This window comes from Meriones unguiculatus, chromosome 11 (assembly GCF_030254825.1).
Source record: "Meriones unguiculatus strain TT.TT164.6M chromosome 11, Bangor_MerUng_6.1, whole genome shotgun sequence".
Classification (NCBI taxonomy): Eukaryota; Metazoa; Chordata; class Mammalia; order Rodentia; family Muridae; genus Meriones; species Meriones unguiculatus.
Genome location: NC_083359.1, coordinates 38,905,315 through 38,924,972, shown reverse-complemented (window position 1 = coordinate 38,924,972; position 19,658 = coordinate 38,905,315). Strand labels below are relative to the sequence as shown.

At 47.9% G+C, this 19,658-nt stretch overlaps 1 protein-coding gene across 2 annotated transcripts in view; it reads right to left on the bottom strand.

Moving 5' to 3' along the window:
• The window catches only part of Rab11fip3 (RAB11 family interacting protein 3), a 78,613-nt gene that overhangs the window by 5,522 nt on the left and 53,433 nt on the right, over nt 1–19,658 (bottom strand). The window contains exons 4-9 of one of the 2 annotated variants that reach the window (XM_060363924.1): nt 18,545–18,756; nt 17,828–17,977; nt 15,968–16,102; nt 12,939–12,974; nt 8,637–8,730; nt 2,384–2,487 (exon numbers count right to left, since the gene is read on the bottom strand). In XM_060363924.1, the coding sequence (XP_060219907.1) occupies nt 2,384–2,487; nt 8,637–8,730; nt 12,939–12,974; nt 15,968–16,102; nt 17,828–17,977; nt 18,545–18,756 (731 nt within the window). The remainder of the gene's footprint in view (nt 1–2,383; nt 2,488–8,636; nt 8,731–12,938; nt 12,975–15,967; nt 16,103–17,827; nt 17,978–18,544; nt 18,757–19,658) is intronic. The other variant, XM_060363925.1, reaches the window with a different exon arrangement.

Sequence of the window (19,658 nt, the reverse complement as noted above, 5' to 3'; positions counted from 1 at the left end):
CATACAGTCTGGAAAGCTGCATGTCTACTGCTGTGAGGAAATAAGACTGGCATGCTAGGGGAAGAACAGCAGTCTTAAAGCCACGTGAGGTGGTGCACGCCTGTGATCCCAGCACTTGAGAGGCAGAGGCAGGCGGATCTCCGTTGAGTTTGAGGCCAGCCTGTTCTACAAAGTGAGTCCAGGACAGGCAAAGCTACAGAGAGAAACCCTGTCTCGAAAAACTAAACCAAAAAACCACTCTGAGAAACTCACGATAGGAGGGTGTGGCTCCAAAGTAGAGTACCTGTTCAGCATATACAAGACCCTGAGCTGACTCCAATGAGGGACAGGATTGGGAGAAAAGGAAGAAGTGAAAAATGAATAAGAAAACTAAAATAGAAAAGAAAGTTTCAAATTCAAAACTGAAGATATTGCATAAGGTAAAAAGGAACAAAAGATAATATTAGAGATTATGAAAATGAAGATTAAAGTTCTAGAATATATATTATGACCAAAAGAAGTAAAGGCTGATGAAAAAAAGAAAGAGACTATAGAGAGAACTTTAGAAATCTCCTAAAGGGTGACAACAGATTAACTACCTGAGTCTGAGTCCCAGAAACCACAGGTGGAAAGAAAATCAACATGTATGCATGCACACATGCATACCCATTTCTCAGAGATGAAGATGGAAAGTCAAGTCACAGATACCTTTGAGAGCCACATGGAGACATGCAGGGTGAGAAACAGATCACAGAGAGTGTGAAGACCAGCAGCACAGGCTAGTGCAGGTCAGCCACACTCAGAACACACCTGTAAGGGTTCCTGATCCTTGTGCCTCCACCTCCTAAGTGCTGCTGTTACAGGCACACAAACCCAGACATGGCTCCTCTTCATTTCTTTTTCAAAGGTTATTTACTTTTAGGTTATGTGCATGGGTGTTTTGCTTGCATGTGTGCCCATGGGAGGACACCATGTAACCTGACTTCCTGTTCAGTTTACCTTTAGAGTAAGTCACTTGAAAAGGCTGAGGTGCACAGAGGCCATGGACAGAGGCCACCCATGGCCCTGCACAGTAGCTCCCTTACCTGTTCGTCCAGGATGGGGCTCAGCCCTCAGCCCCAAAGCCCCTACCTGGTGTCCTCTGAAGCCCAGGCCAGCCATGTAAGCTGCACTGACTCCATTTCCTCTTCTGCAAAGTGGAGAAAGTATCTGGCTCTAAGAGTTACTGAAGGATGAAGAGGGCAACAAGAGCCTCGGGAGACTCAACCCAGGACCAATGCCAAGGTGGGAATGCCAGGTTCCCCCAGGCCAGGTTCTCAGTAATAGTCATCAGAGGCTCCCAGACTCTAAACCAGCTGCAGACAGACCCTGGGTCAACTTCATGAAGAGTACTAAGTGCTGCCGAACACTGACCTGCATGGACTCTGAGTACAATGATGCCCTCCCATTTGGTGGGTCCATTTTGAACTCAGAGCCGTATGCAGCACATGCATGCCCCACTAACTTAGCCACTCTCTCCCCGTGAATTTATTTTTTGAAAGATTTATTTTATGTATGTGGCTGTTTTGCCTCCATGTATATCTGTATACCACATGTGTGCAGTGTCAGTGGAGGCTAGAAAAGGATGCTGGGTCCTCTGGAAGAGCAGCTAATGCTCTTAACTACAGAGCCAATCTCTCCAGTGCCTTGTTTTAAAATTTTAAAACCTGTGTGTGAGCGCATGCGCATGTGTGTTGCACATGTGTGTGGAGGGCAGAAGACAACTTCAGGTGTCATCCTCAGGAACACTGTCTAATTCCTCTGAAGCTCACTGATTACACGGACCAGTGGCAAGCCCCAAGCATCTTCCTGTTTCTACCTCCCCAATGCTGGGATTATGCCCTCGTGCCTAACATTTTACAGGGGTTTGGGGTTAGAACGCAGGTCCCCTTGTTTGCCAAGGCACACACTTTACTGACTGAATGATCTCCCTAGCACCATTTCCTATATCTTAGGTTGGTCTTAGACTCACTGTATAGCCAAGAATATACTTGAAGTTGCCATCCTCCTACCTCCCAAGTATCTGAACTGTGTGTCTGCAATACCATGCCCAGCTCTCCATTTTAGGATATACCTCCCTAACCGCTCCTGGCAGTTAGAACTATCTTACTTGCGTACAAGCAAGTAGTACCCTCGCTCACTTTTCGAGGGACCTACTGTCTATGATATTGTGGCAGATATCTGCAGAGCCTCAGCTCAACCCGCTAGAGTCCTCTGGTCATGCCTGGTACCCAGCCAGCATGTGAATGGATGGGTGGTACCAGTTATGAACTAGCTCTCTGCTTGGTGAGGCAGAGAATGATGAATAGGGTACAAGTGATGCTGTGGTGGCCAGAGGCAGTGCCAGGCCACAGGCCACACTTACCTGTGTACCAGCTGGAGGTTCTCTTGCCTCAGCCTGCCATGCTGCTCCCCAGCAGCTGCACTGTCCTTCTCCAGCTCGGACACCCGTCTCTCCAGGAAGATGACCTATGTAAAGAGATGACTACCTGAGGAACAAGTAGGTAGAGGCTGAAGCTGGGCCCCCCATGGGACATCTGGGGCAGCATGGGAATTTCCATAGATCCACAGCAATACAGTGCTCACAGGGTCGCAGCCAACTCAACAGAATAAGGGTAAATGTCACTGGTAAATCCGCACTCTAGTTGGTACCAGGAGTATCTTCTGGCTTGTGCATGGGACCATGAGGCTCACCCAGACACATATTCACATGTGAGACTCAACCACCAAACAAAACACTGGAGGAGGCCAGATGTCTGGGGACAGTAGGAACAGAAATGGCCATGTCTTTGTCTTTCCCTCCTTCAGGAGAGAACGTAAGGAGAAACAGAGACAAGCGGAAGAAGGAGTCAGCCTCAGAACACAGGGTAAGACTCTGAAGATGCTGTGGAGAAAGGGATATTGCAACTGTGCGTCTGGATACAAGTAGAGGGGAAGTAGAAGAGCAGTGTTTCCTCGTAGAAACAGGAAGAGGCAAGGCAGGTTCGAGGCCAGGAGGGCACTGGGCAAAGGAGGCCCACGTGAATGTGGAGCAGAGGACAGAGGAAACCGGCTGGCTGCAGGGAAACCCACGTGGGAATCATATGAGTACAGGCAGGGATGAGATACAGGGTGAGCAAAGTGGGCTGTAAGATGAGGTGCAGGGAAGGCAAAGCAAGGCACTTACACCTGCCAGGTACAAAAGAAACCCGGGAAGATTATTGCTGCCACCCTTACTAGATTCTGACTGGCCCTTGGCAAAGGCAGATGACCACAAGTGAGGCTCCTGGCCAGGCTTCAGCAATGTACACAGGCAAGCCCGTGGTGGAGTTATTTCTGTGGTGTTTAGAGTGAAAGTGGCCTCAAAGGGCTCATGTATTTGAAGAGCTGGTATGACAGCCATTCTTGGTTGTCAGCTTGACTACATCTGGAATTAGCTAAAACCCCAGCAGCTGGGCACACCTGTGAGTTCCAGCCTCGGAGGGTAACAGGAGTTAAAGGGAGGGCTTTAACTGGTGAAGGATGGGATCCTGTGACTTGAGACAGGGATGTGAGGGAGAAGCCTACTAAGGCTGAGAACTTTGACCCCTCCAGTTCTCGTGGGTTTATCTTATCTGATGTATTCTCCCCAGCAGAAAATGTGCTCCCACTCCAAAACTCTGAAATATTGCCTTTTGTGCCTTTGACTGAAGAAACTGATCCTTCGTTGTCTGGTAAACCAGCAGCGACTGTCTCTAAGGAGATGCCAGGCAACACAATACTGATGTCCCTCAGGGCCGACCAGTCGCTGCCACTAGACCTATAACCAGACTACACGCTAAGCAGGCTCCCAGAGGGGAGGTGGAAAGTGCTGTCCACGAGGAGGTGCCCTACACTGCTGAAGAGCTTAATGAGTTTGCTAGTTCCTTCAAGCAGAAGTCTGGGGAATATGAGCGGGAATGGATTTTAAGGGTGTGGGGTAATGGTGGAAGGAGCATAAAATTATATCAAGCTGAGTTTATTCATATGGACCCACAGAATGGAGAGTCTAAGTTTAATATGGAAGCTTTCACAGTTCCAAAAAGGGGGGGGGGAAGAGTCAAAAGCCAAGTTGTGGTAGCTTTAATCCCAGCACCGGAGAGGCAGAGGGAGGTGGATCTCTGAGTTCCAGGACACCCAGAGCTACACAGAGAAAACTGTCCTGAACAATGCCCCCTGTCCCCCCCAAAAAAGTGTCAAAAGTTTGAATGGTGGCTGAAGCATTTGTCAAAAGGTGGCCTACTGAAAAGGAATTGGAGGTATGTCTTTTGGCTTAGTGCTGATGAAGGGATTTTGGGGCTCTGGGACACTGTAATGCCAGAGTGGGAAGCTGTGTAGGCCTAATCCTCCACAGTGGGGAGGCGGAGAAGACATACCCTTCATTAACAGTGTAAGACAAAAATGGCGAGGGGCACCAGCACATCTGAAGAGCTCTGCTGCCGCCCTTTTCCTTGTTCCAGTAGGCTGGAAGAATTAAATACAGTGGGTTTAACTGGGCCAGAAGCAGCAGGGGCCAGGTGGCAGCACTGAAGTGCCAAAGGTAAGGTGATCTACTTATGGCGATGCTCAGCAGAGGCAAAGTGATTTTTATGCTGGCTTGGACCTTTGGTACTGGCTCATCAATCGTGACGTCTCCAGGAAGGAAACAGATGAGAAGCCCACTGCATTTCTGTTTGATCTATGCAAGCAGAAAAACTCTAAACAAATAAAAGAAAAAAAGGCTACATTGATTATAGCAAAAGGGAATTTAGGCCTGTGATCCAATTTCCAGACTTGAGCCAGTTTGGATATTCAGAAATCCCTTGAATGAAGGGATGGCTAGGTTCTCCTGAGGAAGGCCCTTGATAAACTATCTAAGAGTTTGCTATTAGTCTTTCGCCTGTCCTTCCCCAGAGGGGCCTGCGGGCCTTTACAAGGGTAACTGTACATTAGGGAAAAGGAAACAGCCCGACGTTCCCTGATCTGTTAAGAGACTGGCTCTGAATTGATGCAGATTTGGGAAAATCCCAAGAAACATTTTGACCCTCCAGTTAGAGAAGGGGCTTATGGAGGTCTTAAGCCAATAGGCTAAGAAAGGAAGAACAGTGTTAGGAGGGGCGACTGATTCAGATGACCAAGGAAAATTGGATTGCTTTTCCACAACGGAGGTAGGAAAGATGACGTGTGCTGCACAGTAGATCCTTTAGGGCACCTCTTGGTGCTATCACGTCCTACGATGAACGTTTATCAGAAACGGCAACAGCCTAATCCAGGCAGGATGACAAAGGGAAGAGACCCTTCAGAAATGACGGTATGGGTTACTCCTCCAGGAAAAGAGCCAAGACCTGCTGAGGTGCTGGCTGAGGGTGGAAGAAATACAGAATGGGACGTAGAGGAAGGTGGATATAAATACCTGCTAAGGCCATGTGACCAGCTGCAAAAACAAGGATTATAATTGATGTGAGTTTTTCTGTCTGACTTTGTTAAGAATGCGTTTGTACAGATATTTGTGTTTCTTCAGTTTCTTTGTCATGAAAAGTAAGATTAATAGAGTGCCAATGGTTATCATATTTAAGTTTGAGATACTAAAAGAATGTCCCTCAGGGTTAATGCAACCTGTTTGGGGTTGTATGTGGGATAGTTATATTGTGTTAGAGGTAGTTTTTGACATGGTTACTGTTTTCATTTAGCAGTTAATCATGACATGAGGAGATATGATTGTTTGTCAAGTCGACCAGGGGTGAAGTTGTGATGACTGTTCTTGGTTGTCAACTTGACTACATCTGTAATTAAATAAAACCCAAATGGCTGGGTACACCTGTGAAGGATCACCCCCCACCCTCTGGAACAGGGTTACTCTGTGTAGCCCTGGCTGGCCTAGAAGTCACTCTGTAGACAGGCTGGCCTCAAACTCAGAGACCCATCTGCCTCTGCCTCCTGGATGCTAGGGGAGAATTTTTCTTAACTAAATAATTCGAAGTGGAAAGGCCCACCCTGAATCTGGGCCATACCTGCTGGCAGCCTATATAAAGGACATGGAGGAAAGAAGCTTGCTCTTTGCCTGCTTGCTCTCAAACTCATTGGCAAGTCCACTCCTTCACTGCCATCAGAGGCCACTTTTTTGGGGGGATTCTCAAATAAACAAAAGACCAGCTGAGAGGTCCAACCTTGTAGACTGAAAAACTACTGGATTCTTGTACCTTCCATTGGTAAACAGCCATTGTTGGACAAGCTGTAAAGTATTCTAATAAATCCCCTTTATCTCTCTCTCTCTCTCTCTCTCTCTCTCCACACACACACATATATTTACACACATACATATGTATACGTGTGTGTATGTGTGTATATATATATAATATGATTCATTCTGTAAGTTCTGTTTCTCTATAAAATCCTAATACAGCTAGTTTTATCAAATCCTCAGTTGATAAAACTAGGAGAATTAAGAAGTGTGTTCTTGGGGCTGGAGAGGTGGCTCAGTGGTTAAGAGCACTGTCTGTTCTTCCAAAGGACCCAGGTTCAATTCCCAGCACTCACATGGCAGCTCACAACTGTCTGTAACACAAATTTCCAAGGGATCTGACACCTTCACACTAATGCACATAAAATAAAAATTAAATAAATTATTTTCTTTTAAAAAGTGTGTTCTTTTTGGAGGAGATATGTCACTGGGTTCAGACTCTAGAGGTTTCAAAAGCCTCCACCATTTCCACTGCTCTCTCTACCTTATGACTGTGTCTTACAATGCTGTAAAGAGAATATCTGTGTATTCTTTAAATGCAATACCTGTGAATTAAACAACAACAACAACAAACAAACCTATGGCCTATAGGAAAGGGTAGAATATAAGGTGAGACACTGCGATGGCAGAAAGGATTAGGGGATACAGCAGGCATGGGAGAGTCACCTAGGAAGGTGTGAGGAGGTACTTGACACATGGTACTTAAGCAGAGGTAATCAGCCATGTGACAGAACGTAGATTAGTATAAACGAGTTATTTTAAGTTATGAGCTAGTCGGAACAGAGCCTAGCTATATGGTCTAGTATTTGTAAATTTACATTGAGTCTCATGAGTCATTATTCAGGGAGCTTGGGGCCAGGAGGAAAAGCACACACGCTACTATACAATGTAAGCTTTCAGCTGCTACTCCAGTGCCATGCCTGCCTGCTGCCATGTCCCCTGCCACGATGGTGATGAACTCCTATCCCTCTGGAACTGCAAACCCCAAATGAACTCTTTCTTTCTTCTATAAGTTGCCTTGGTCATGGTGTCTTATCAGAGAGAGAAAGAAAGAGAGAAAGAGTGTGTGAGTCTGTCCCAGGGAGGCCATTGCAAGAAGCTGTGAAAGTGAAGCCTGAATGTTGTTGGAGACACCAAGATATTGGAGGTGCTGGAATCATGAAATATCTGCCAGAGAGAGCTGCACACAAGGAGTGAGATCAGCCCAGGAAAAAGTGTGCTGCAGTCAGCAAAGCTGAAAGGGTGAAGCCGTCTAAGCCCTTTACACTGGACATGGAGCTACAAGATTTAGAGCTTGATCTGCTAGGTTTTGGTCGTGCTTTGGTTCAGTATTTCCCCACTGTGGCCCTAATCCTCTCTTCTGGCATGGAATAAACATTGCACGCTAGAAGTTTGTAATTTCCTTTTTGAGTTTACCGAAGGTTACAATTAAGAGATTACCTTGAGACTCAGAGAGACTTTGGACTTTGGAACTATGTTGAGACTGTGACAGATATGTTTAAAGATGACAGGATGTTTAAAGATGGACTAAAACATTTGCATTACGACATGGCCACAGAACTATGGGGCCAAGGAGTAAAATGTGGTGGCTGGAATGAGAATGGCCCCCATCGACTGTGCATTTGAATTGTTGGCCTGAGCTGAAGGAACTGTTTGGGAAGGAGACTAGGAGGTGTGGTCTTGTTAAAGAAAGTGTGTCACTGGAGGCAGGCTTTGAGTGTTCAAAAGCCCCAAGCATTCCTAGTGAGCTCACTCTGCTCCATGAGTGTTCCTCAAGAGGTGAGCTCTCAGTTGCTGCTCTGGTGCCATGCCAGCCTGACTGGTGCCATGCTCCTGGCTGTGATAGTCGTGGACTCTACCGTCTGAAACTATATGCCCCAAGAAAACTCCCTCCCTGGTATCTCCTTCTTGGTGCTCCCCTGAAAGGACTCACATGAAAGAACCTGGCACAATAGGTAATGGCACTCTGGCGAGTTGGTTCACTGGGTAAAGGGAGTAGGTGAGAACCAATTCACTTTTGTTCTCCTATGACTGCCACACGTGTGTAGCATTGGTGTAACCACACACATATACACACACAAAGTAAACATAATAAAATATTATGGCTCCTGTTTGGCTCTACTTGTTGTGACTTGCCCAAACGCTATGAAATGCCCTTCTTTGATGACATCGGCATTTGGGGGAACCAGGGCTAAGTGGATGATTTAATTAGTTAGATGACAGCATTGCCACTTACACTGAGCTGTCCCAACAACATGCTTTAGGTGTGAACAACAGAACAGGGGTTTCCAAGCACCACCCACCACCCAACAGAGCACACAGCGGACAGGCCCTTGGCCCCTACAGCATTCTGGTGATCCTGCCTATAGCCTCTTTCCAGCCCTCATCATGTAGTGCCTACCTTGTCAGCAATGTCCTCTTCTGGGCACTCCACAGGCTCTGGAGGAGGGTCCTCCAGGGCCTCCATGGTCAGAGTCCCTGACTGGTGCAGATACCTACAGAAAAGAACCAACAGCAGAGGGAAGAATGGGGAACACCAAATAAGAAGCTCTTCAAACAAGAATACTTCCAAGCTCCTCTGAAAGGCAGACATCAGCATCATGGGACACAAGCGCTCCCCAACTCCTGGCAGCAGTGTTCTCCTGGTCAAAAAGCACTAAGAAGGGGTGTCCCTGGGCCAATCACCTTTACCAAGAGGCTGGGAACAAGCAGATTATGTTCTGTAGCCTGAGTCCTCCCAGCAGTGTTTGGAGCCTGACAGCACATCTCTCCCTGCCAGCTGAGAAGACCAACAGGGTACTTTGGACCAGGGTGCAATAAAACACATCATTCTTCACCATGATATGAAATAATATCAAATCCACCAGAGGCTAAAGAGTAATTCAGGATCTTGATTCCTGTACAGTATACCTACATGTGTGAGTTTTTTTTCTTTTCTTTTCTTTGAGACAAAGTCTTTCTTGCTTTATAACACAGATTGGCCTTAAACTTGCAGTCTTCCTGCTTTAGCCTCATGACTGCAGTGGGCCACTATGCCAAGCTCTACATACATTTTGTTTTTGTTCTGAGACATCTTGCTGTGTAGATGTTGGCTGGCTAGTCTGGAACTCAGGTGACTAGCCTGGAACTCGACATGTAGACCAGTCTGGCCTCCGCTCGTGTTGGAGGTGTGAACCACCAAACTTAGCTTCTATATACGTTCTGGACACTTGGTTTCCTGTGTGCTCTCTGCGGTGCTGAGAGTTAAGGGTCCTGAGGGTGTTGTGAACCCCGTAAGTCACTCAGGTCATATTCCAGGCAGTGGAGCTGTAACACAAAACTCCCTTTAACAGGAAGGTGGACCAGATGGAGCCTGGTCCGGATGATCTAGGGAAGAACCCAGGTGCACAAGAATTCGGACAGGCTGGGCCAGACACCAGCCCTGAATTCTCATATGACCCCAAGGACCCCTCACTATGCTCTTGGAAGGGGTCATTCCTACGCTGCAGATACCCGGGCAGGTGGTTCAGACTGACTTGTTTAGCTGTGGTGAATCTAATGGAGCAGTAGCGCGCACACCCTTCAGGGCCCTTGGACAGAAGCCCGCGGGAAAGCTGTGGGTTGATTTTGTCCCACAACTCGGGGCCAACCTCTAAACTTGATGGTTTGATGCTCAGGTCTATGCGACCTTGAGAAAGCATTCAAGCTCACTGAGCCTTCTCTTATGAAATAGGGGACAATCTGCAGGCAAGTAAGGAGCTTCAGTGAGTTTTCAACAAGGATATTTTATTGACAGCTTTGATGAGGATTTGGAAGACTGAGAATTCAGCTGTGGTCACTTCACCTTATCAGTGAATGAAGCTGTTTCCTTTCTTACTGACTGAGCTTACACACACACACACACACACACACACCTTTTTTTCCCCTTCCTTCTCATGAGTATTTTAAAAGGAAAGAAGCAAGCTCCTTTGCCCGGGGACCATAAACCCATGCAGCACACTGGGAGAGTGGCTTGCTTCTAGAGCCTGCTCTAATGTGTCTGTCCTCAGATCCTCAAAAGGGTGCTGCCCAACATTGTTCTCAGCCAGTCACTGCTCTTAAAAAGGACCTTGACCTCAATTTGATGACACACCCAGGACAGAGAACTGCCCACCCCAGACCCTAGGGGCCACCCTGGGCAAGGGCCAAGGCCTGGGCCAATCTCAGGATAGGAGAACATGCTGTCCCCAAGCGCCCAGCATGTGCGGCCTCTTGCTGAAGCTCAGGTTGTCTGGCATGAGGAGTGTGGCTTACTTAATCCCCACCAGGAAGAAGGGTTCTTTCTTCACCAACTCCACTCAAGAATTCCCAGGAGAAGGGACTATGACCAATAAGAGGAGCATGAGGTGCTGGGACTCCCCCAGACCCACATTTTGCCCAAAGAGATGGAAATAAGTCTCTACTGTGAATCCCACTGGGGTAACTCTGTGATAGAGCCTCAAAGAGAGGCCTGCTTCCTTCTCCATAGACAGGAACAGGGAGGGAGGAATAGGTTTATGGACACAGCCAGGTTGCAGTCACAGCTGGACACTGCAGAACACCCATCTTAGCCACATGCATAAAGGGCTGGACATTCAGCAACATGAATTATAATGTGAATGCATAAAGGACAGCCATTCTGTGTTCCCTGAGAATTCTGGGGACAGACTTAAGGGCACATGGCATAGAAAATCTGCATATGTTTCCACATTCTGCAGGTTGCTGCAGGACATATTTCTCATTCATAAATGAATTATGAATGTGGAAGCAGAGTTTTGTTGTAACAAATTCACCTGACAAGAAAATGAACTCTGAGACTACTTCAGAGGATCGGACTTCACTGCCCAGTCTTCTCAGGCCACCAGTGTCCTCTGACCCCTTTAGGATTTCACTAGACACAAAGCCCAGTAGCTGCCCCGACCGCAGAGAACTTAACAAGGACAGCTGAGCTCCTCATGACAGTTCCTCCAGCCACTGCCTGTTCAGGACGATGTGAGCAGGGTGGCCATGACATGGCTATGGAATTACTATGAGTGCAGTGCCCTTCTTGAGAAGGTGACAGACAGAGAGGGTCAAGTGCAGATAATGCATGTTTCCTCGAGACCCCAAGCTGTCAGGAGGCCACTGCTCCAGGATGAGGGGCTATAAAGACACGGCAAGACAACTGTACTAGAGATGCGGGTGGCCAGGTTCCAAGTGACAGAGTTCACCTTTACTTTGTTCCTCATAATTAATGAGAAACAGGGCTTGCAACAACTCGTAAAATTTATCTTTTTTTTTTCTTTGTTGTAAACGGTTTTAGGAATTGAACCTAAGGCCCATACGTATTAGGCATGAGTTCTACCCCTGAGCTATATTCCCAGAACTTTTGAAAATTTTGAGATAGCATCTAAGTTGAATCTCCTGCCTCAGCCTCCCAAGTAGTTATGATTTCAGGCCTGTAACACCAGGCCAAGCTAAAATTATGATCTTCTAAAGCAAAGAAAGCATCTTAAAAGCTTCCACAGAGAGAAAAGCCATAAAGAAACAAATGCATTCTTAAACTTAGCAACTCTAATACCAAAGGCTGTGGCCAAAAGCCTCCAGAAAAATCTAAGGAAAACCACAACCTTGACCCAAATCAACCAAGGGACACTCCCACCCAAGGTCTCAAGTTTTACCTCCAGGTCCCTCTCTTTTTAGGAAGCCACAGGAAGATATGCAAAATGATAAAACAGGAAAAGGAAGGCTGGGGCAAGGAACTAACTGGTTGACTCAGTCTCTAAAACAAATTCACAGGGTGTCGGGAGACACGCCAGGACCCTAGTGGTGAAACCAGATACTCTGTACAAACAGGAGGGAATGTTCCCCATGGCCAAGAGAAGGCTGGGCAGTGGAGACCACACAGGGTCAGAAGACAACAGAACAGCATGAAGGCGATCACTGGCTCAGGGCAGCAACAGGCTTGCCTTAGGGAGGAGGCACAGTACCACCTGAGCCTGTACGTAAACAGTTTGTATGAGTCTTAGACCCTGAACACTGACCTCAGGGAAGACTGTCCAGAAGCACAACTCACCTTCTATAGCAAGAACGCTATACCAACAGCAGCCAAACTCCAAAAACAAAAGCTGACTTTTAAGACTCTATTAGACCTAGCCACACAGTGGTGGCGCACACCTTTGATCCCAGCTCTTGGAAGGCAGAGGCCAGCCTGGTCTACAGAGCAAGTTCCTGAACAGCCAGAATTACACAGAGAAACTCTGTAGAAAAGGAAAAACAAAGCAAAACAAAAACCAAGACTCTAGGAAGACCCGTTCCCCACCCTCTATCCTCTCCATGTGAGCCACTGAGCTGTCAAGACCATAGGCTGGGCAGGCAGCCACCCAGAGCCAGCTCTAAGAGGCTGACTCCTACAGTGGACATGGGGAGACTGCAGTACACTCCAGCCCTTGCAGGGAGTATGTAAGGGCAGAGGGGACAGGAGAAGCTGCTATGAGCCCAGGTCCAGGTCCACAACCACAGCCCTAAAAACCCCCTCTGCAACCTCTCCCCTCAATTGTTTTCCATCCCAAGCTATGAAATATAACTTGAAAACAACAACAACACACACACAACACACACACACACACAAAACCTGAAAAAGGATATTTTCTAAACTGCTTTTCAGAAACTATGAGTACCAGTATATTTTGTAAGATTTTCAACAAAAGATCGAGGCTCTGCCTACCTTGCCACCTTCCTGCTGGAGAGCCGCTTGGCTGGGCTGTGCAAAAACCAAACAAACAGGAAAATAGTGTCAGGGAGCAGAAGGACAGGAGGAAACAGGAAGCTTGGGCTGGGGAGATAGCAGGGCATAGGCATGCAGCCCCTTGCCCCAGGCAAGCCGCATGCATAGGACACCCACTCTGCAAGGCAGAGAACATGCAGGGCACCTTTTGTAAAGGTCTTCGCTATGTCTCAGTGTTCCGTCCCTAGGACCTCAAAAGAAACCAAGCCAACTCTAGACTGCACCTGGTTCCACATCATTGGCCACTGTCATGTCCCCAAGTGCTTCTGAAGTCATTACCCCAGTTGATTGCTTATTACAGGGGCACTCCAATGGTAGGAGAGCCTGGAATAATTTGGACTTGGGTCGTGAAACTTCACACACAGTAACTGTATGGTGGAGATTTAGAAACCCTTCCTGGACCCATCCCAGAGCAATACCATGGACCACCTTACAAGTATAGGCTCAATATGCCTCTTCTGACTCTGAGGCCAATCAGAGCATGGCTGCCCTTCTCAACCTGTGGGCCCAAGGGAGACACAACTGTGTTCAGGCGCAAGAACCACCTGTCTTAGCTCATAGCAGACTCTCCGGACTCCCTTTCCTCTTTCAAGGAGAGGTGCAGGCCACACGAATCATTCCTTCATCGCTTCAGCTGGGCTCAAAATCATCCTTTGTGGTGGCTCTGGGAAGTACACTGCTGTGACACATTTTCATTGGTGATGCTACACTGCCAAATGGAGGGCACTGGAGAGGCGATGCTGATAGCATAGCGCCTTCAGATGTCTCTGCCACGCCGTTTCGACAGGGCTGCGGGCTGCTAAAAGGTGGGTAGTGGGATTTAGATGCCGTGGGCGGTGCTCGCTATTCTCCTCAGAAGCCATGTCTCTGCACTGGTAGGCACCTTGTGCTCCTACCCTCGCTGCTCCGTCGCTGTGCAGCTACTGTTTGGCTCCCTCTGCTGTCTAGACTCTTGACTAGCACTGTGGATTTTAGTACGAATCTGTTTTTGCCTTACAAATCATGGACACGCCTTGAACAATTAGAACAGGTTGCTCTGTGTACCTATCAACCACCAGACCAGCAAATCCTGAAACAGTTTACAATTTTGAAAATACACCTCTGAGGAAGTCAGACTGCTTGGTTTCTATCAAATGGGTTCTTTTTAGATACTCCCAGGTACCCGAAGAACTCAACAGCCTCAGAAGAGGCACGTGGCCCCTTAGAGCATGAGTTCACAAAGCTCATCCTGAGGCAATCCATGCAGGCCAAGAGGCACAGTTCAGCTCTCGCACTCGTACTGGGGCACCAGTGCTGGATAACTGTATCCTAACTGATATTAAAGTCTCTCTACACCTGGGCGGAGCCTTTTTGGGTGAGAGGTCCCACTAACCATGCTGAGCCACATACTAGACTGACTGCTGCCCCACAAGGCCTAACTGATATGATTATCACCATCTTTAGAGGCAGATTTTCAGCACTGGAAAAAAAGTCTTCAGTGACTGAGACAATATATGTGTCTTCTTTAAAAACATACTTGTAACTCAAACCTGCTCATCAGCAGTAGGGCAGTTCAGCAGCAGGAAGAATGCTGCTGGCACCTTCCCCAGCACCAAACACATGGCAAGTGAAAGCCTGTGTCCTCCATAGTGGAAACCAGCAGGGTTTCGGAAATCACCAGAGACCAGAATGTTTTTTGTTGTTGTTTTGTTTTGTTTTCAAGTCTTGCCAAAACATGCCCTCAAAGAATACTTCTAGCTTCTAGCATTGTGATCAGGACCCCACCAGATTCCCTCTGTTTTTTTCCCCAACTGGCCAAGATCATATTTCACTGGGTATTGGCTAAAGGCGTGTAGCTTTGTGATGCTGCACAGAACACAAGGAAAAGAGACAGCATATCAAGGGCACCAGGACTGGAGCTGGAACAGGACAGAGGTGTAGTTCCAGCCTGGCCAAAGCCCTGCAGTAGCAGGGCAGACAAAGGGCATCCTCTAACAGACCTCCAAGAATGTTCCACTACGGGGATGGTCTGCCTTTCTGCCGTAACGCTTCTGCCCAACAAGAGCCTATGTGGCCACCTGCCACCTGTGCTTTAGCAGGATATGCTATCCATAGCTTCACACACAGCCCACTCTTCTCCAGACCCTTCTCCTAAAAGTCCCCTAGCCAAGGACGTATCCCTCTTTCCACTGAGACAAGGATGTCTAGGGAATGTTGATATGAATAAAGAACCCAGAGATGTCCCCTATGAGTTTGTAAAATTGCAAGGAGCCAGCAAGGGGAACTTGCTGGAAGGCTGGTTCTGCTGGGACTGGTCAGAGACAGAGAGGTAAAGGGTGGAGATGAATACTGCACAGGAGACCAGGCAGAGGAGCAGCAGGCCCGAGGTGTAAGAACAAAGCAGCAATGTTAAGTCCCCCTGCATTGGAATACACAGCCACCCCAGAGACAGGCGATCACCACTAAACCAGCATTCCACAAAACTAACTACTTGTGAGTTCTGTTTTGCTTTTCTTCTTCAGACAGGATTTCTCTGTGTAGCCTTGACTGTCCCGGAACTCACTCTGTAGACCAGGCTGGGCCTTGAACTCAGAGATCTGCCTGCCTCTGGGTGTGTGCCACCACCACCCAGCAACAAATCTGATTTCAAAATTCCATCTTTAAACTCCCCAGCTCTACTTCCTGTGACTCAGTTGAAGAAAAAACTTTGGTAAAATACTGGAATATCCTCTTTCACGTGTTAGACTGTTTCCTCTTACAGGGACAGCAGCCAAGAAGGCTGCCACATGCATAGAGGAGAAGGGACATAAGCGGCAAGCTAGATCAAGGCATGCAGGACTGGCTGGGCCCCAGGAAGAGTCCCCTGGTCTGAGTGCCTTGGAGAGGAGGTGACCAGAGCGGGAGCACCTTGGACTATGCCCAGCAATGGGGAAGCACTGTGGTGGGAGTCTCCCTGAGGGCACAGAGCGAGACCGGCTTCTCCATGTTACCTATTCATCTCAAGATCAGTCAGGCGGGCAGAGAGATCTTCAAGGCGGTTGATCTGTTTGTGGCACTGGCTACAGTAAAACTCAAAGGCCTCATCAGCGAGGACGTTGCACAGCTTTGAGGCAAGAGGGTTGGAGCTAGAAAGACAGAGGGCCGGTCAGGAGAGAGGAGGCCCTGTTAGGTCATCTTTGCCAGGCGTAAGGGTGGAGGGTGTGGAAGGTGCAGGACAGAAGGAGAGAAAGAGGATGAACTGTCCGAGGTGCTGGCTGTGCTCTCGGGACTCCCATGAGCTCTTCTCCATATCACCCAGAGTTGCCTAGAACATCCACCAGCTGGAGCAGCCCAGGGCTGCCGCGTGCGCGCTCCCCCTGCCTGGCAGTGCACCAAACCAGGCAGCGCAGCTGTTAACACAAACTCCCTTCAACAGGAAGGTAAATGTATACACAGCATTCTCCCTTGTGGAAATCAGCTGAACGTGACAGCGAAATGTGTCCCCGGGGGGAGTTTATTTGCTGAGTTCTGTTGTTAGTATCATGAGATGGTCTTTCTGTCGCAAAGAACAAAAAACAAAAGGTACCCCGGTAGACTTGTGTCTTTGAGATCTGTGTTAACCCGGGATTCTGTCAGCCTTCGGGGAAGCGGGAAGAACTCCTGCTTACCCGTGGTAGACTGTGACACATCTGCTCTGAGCACTGATGTCAGGAGGCAGCCTCTTCCCTGGGGTAGGACCCACAGGCTATGGAATCCTAATCTGAAAGTTCAACTCTTTTTAAAAAAAAGTATTTATTTGTTTGTTTGAGTGCTCTATCTGCATGTACACCTGCATGCCAGAAGAGGGCATCAGATCCCAGCATAGATGGTTGTGAGCCACCATGTGGTTGCCCAGAATTGAACTCAGGGAGAGCAGAGAGTGTTCTTAACTGTTGAGCCATCTCTCCAGCCCCCTGGAAGTTCAATTTAAAAAATGATAGAAAGGAATACATAAAATGTAGCATGAAAATTAGAATTTAGATTAAAAAACACCAAGCAGGAGATAGGGCGAACTTCACAAACAGGAGAGACTGCCACATAGATGGAGAAATGTCAAATTCTGGAATGGGCCCACTACTTTCAACTCAAAGTCCCTAGGATTCTCCCCAGGGGGACTGCGCTCCCAGGATGCACTCAGAGAGCCTGCTTCATAGCCAGTGCACTTCTGGGGTGGCGTATGAGCAGGAGGGCCCAGGCATAGCTTACAGAAAGCCCTCCTAGCACTGGTTCCATAGATCTGTGCTACCATGTTAACCAGGCTGAAGTAGACAAATTCAGGAACCTGAAAGCAAACTGGAGATGTGGTCAATGTCAAAAGCTGTCCAGCCAGGCCTGGGCCCCACTGAGAGGCAGTGGTTTCCTCAGATTGAATGCTCAGGAGGGGCTACCCAGGTCTTCAGATAAAACCAGTCAGGGTCTGCTGAGCATACAAGTCAATCTCCTGAGGCACAACTCAAGAGAAAGCAAGCATCTTGTCTACTAGATACCAGAGTTTGGATTTACTCAAATTTAGAACTTTTCAGAAAACTTGGGGGATATGAGAACATGGCAGAGCTGGGCTTATGATTTGACAGTCTCCCTCAAAGCCAGCCACGGGCCAGAAACTATTCGCTGACCTGCAGCTCAGGGCTGTCGTGGCTCAGCAGATGCCTCAAGGTCTGCAGTATACTGCAAAGAATAGAAAAGAGGGGTTGCAGCTAGCCTTCACTCGGGACAGACTCAACATTCCTCCACGGGGTTTTTAACTACATAGCATCAGATAGAACAAGTATAGAAGTTTCCCCATCACTAGGCACGGAGAGGAGTGGATCATGCACAGTGCAAGGTGTCACCTGGGGGAGAGAAAAGCAGGGTCTTCGCAATCCAGCTCCCCATTACAGAGGGTCTCCGGGGACAGCTCTGCCTCACTGCCCTCACCGTAATCTTCAAAATGTTCCTCACTGCCAATCACCATGACGACAGCCTGGCTGTGAGGGCGGGATCTACAAAAGATAGACAAGCAATTCTGAGTCACAGCCATAGGCACCTGTTGGGGTGCATGCTAGTCCATAAGCCACACACCTGAGTCCTATCATAACTCACACCTTTAATCCCAGCACTTGGAAGGCAGAGGCAGGTGGATCTCTGTAAGTTCGAGGTTAGCCTGGTCTACAGAGTGAGTTCCAGGACAGAGATGCACAGAGAGACCCTGTCTCAAAAACAAACAAACAAATTTTAAAAAGGGACTGTGCTTACAAATCTCAGTAGAATGAGTTAAGGTTTATCTCTAATAATTTGTCTGTCTCCACAGCCAGACCCTAGGAGTGTCCTAGCAGAAGAAGGATGTGTCTCCTAAGTGGACATCAACTGGATGGAAACCAGACAGGTGTAGTCCACAGAGACAGTAGGATGCTTCATATGGCTCAGACTGTTCTTCCCACTGCAAACAACAGCCTATCGAATTCACAGGGACATGGTCTCTCTCTCTCTCTCTCTTTCTCTCTCACACACACACACACACACACACACACACACACACACACACACGCAGGCAGAACATGGGCACAGACCTGCCTGGGAGCAGCAGCAATGTACCATGGTTGGGCTCCTCCATGGTGTCCAGGCACTCTGAGGGCACAGCTGAGCCACCAGCACTGTCAGCATCCACTTCCGGCTGCAGCTCAGGGTGCACCAAGGTGCTGGTGTCCTCATCTGTGAAGGTCTCGCACTCACTGTACGTACTCTCGGACCCCATATATGCACTGTCTGTCACCTCGTTGGCCTGGGAGAGAAAACCAAGTCAGTCAGCCTGGGCAGCTACTGAGGCCACACTGCAAAGAGGACACAGCACAACCATATGACAACCGCATCCCTAAACATCGACATTAGCTTGTGAGTCAGAACCTGGTGTGTGTGCAGGCAGGCTAAACCCAGGACCTCTTGGATGCTCTATGTGTTCTGCCATTTGGTTGCACCCTCAGCCCTTTATTTTTAAAATGAAAAAGGGTAAGCGGGCATGGTGGAGACTACCTGTAGTCCTGGCACTCAGAAAGCAAGCAGGAAGACCATGAGTTCAAGGCTGGCCTGGGCTAACAGAAAAACCTTTTCTCAAAAGACAAAAGTAAAGTCGTTTTAAAGTCAGTTGGATAATAATAACATCTAAAAGATACAAAGCATCCCAGAATCACCAATGTTCCCAGCAAAACCACTTGAATTGTGGCTTCCGGCATGTCACTTATAGTCAAGGAATTAATATTCAACAGTGTAATGCCTGTGCCTTTTGAAATTAATTCATCCCTGGCTGTCGGGATGTAAAGGCACCAGCAACCAAGTCTGATGATCGAAGTTCAATTCCTAAGATACACATGGTGAAAGGGAAAAACAGACTCCCAAAAATTGTTCCTTGACCTCCACATAGACACTGTGGCATGCCTCCACGCAATAAACACCTACAAAATTAATAATATAAAAACGTGTCAAGGGGGCTGGAGAGATGGTCAGTCGTTGAGAGTGCTGGCTGTTCTTCCAGAGGACCCAGGTTCAATTCCTAGCACCCACGTGGCCATCTGTAACTCCATTTCCAGAGGATCCAATACCCTCACAGACATACATGCAGGCAAAACACCAAAGCATATAAAATAAAAAATAAATAAATTTTTGCGGGGCAGTGGTGGCGCACACCTT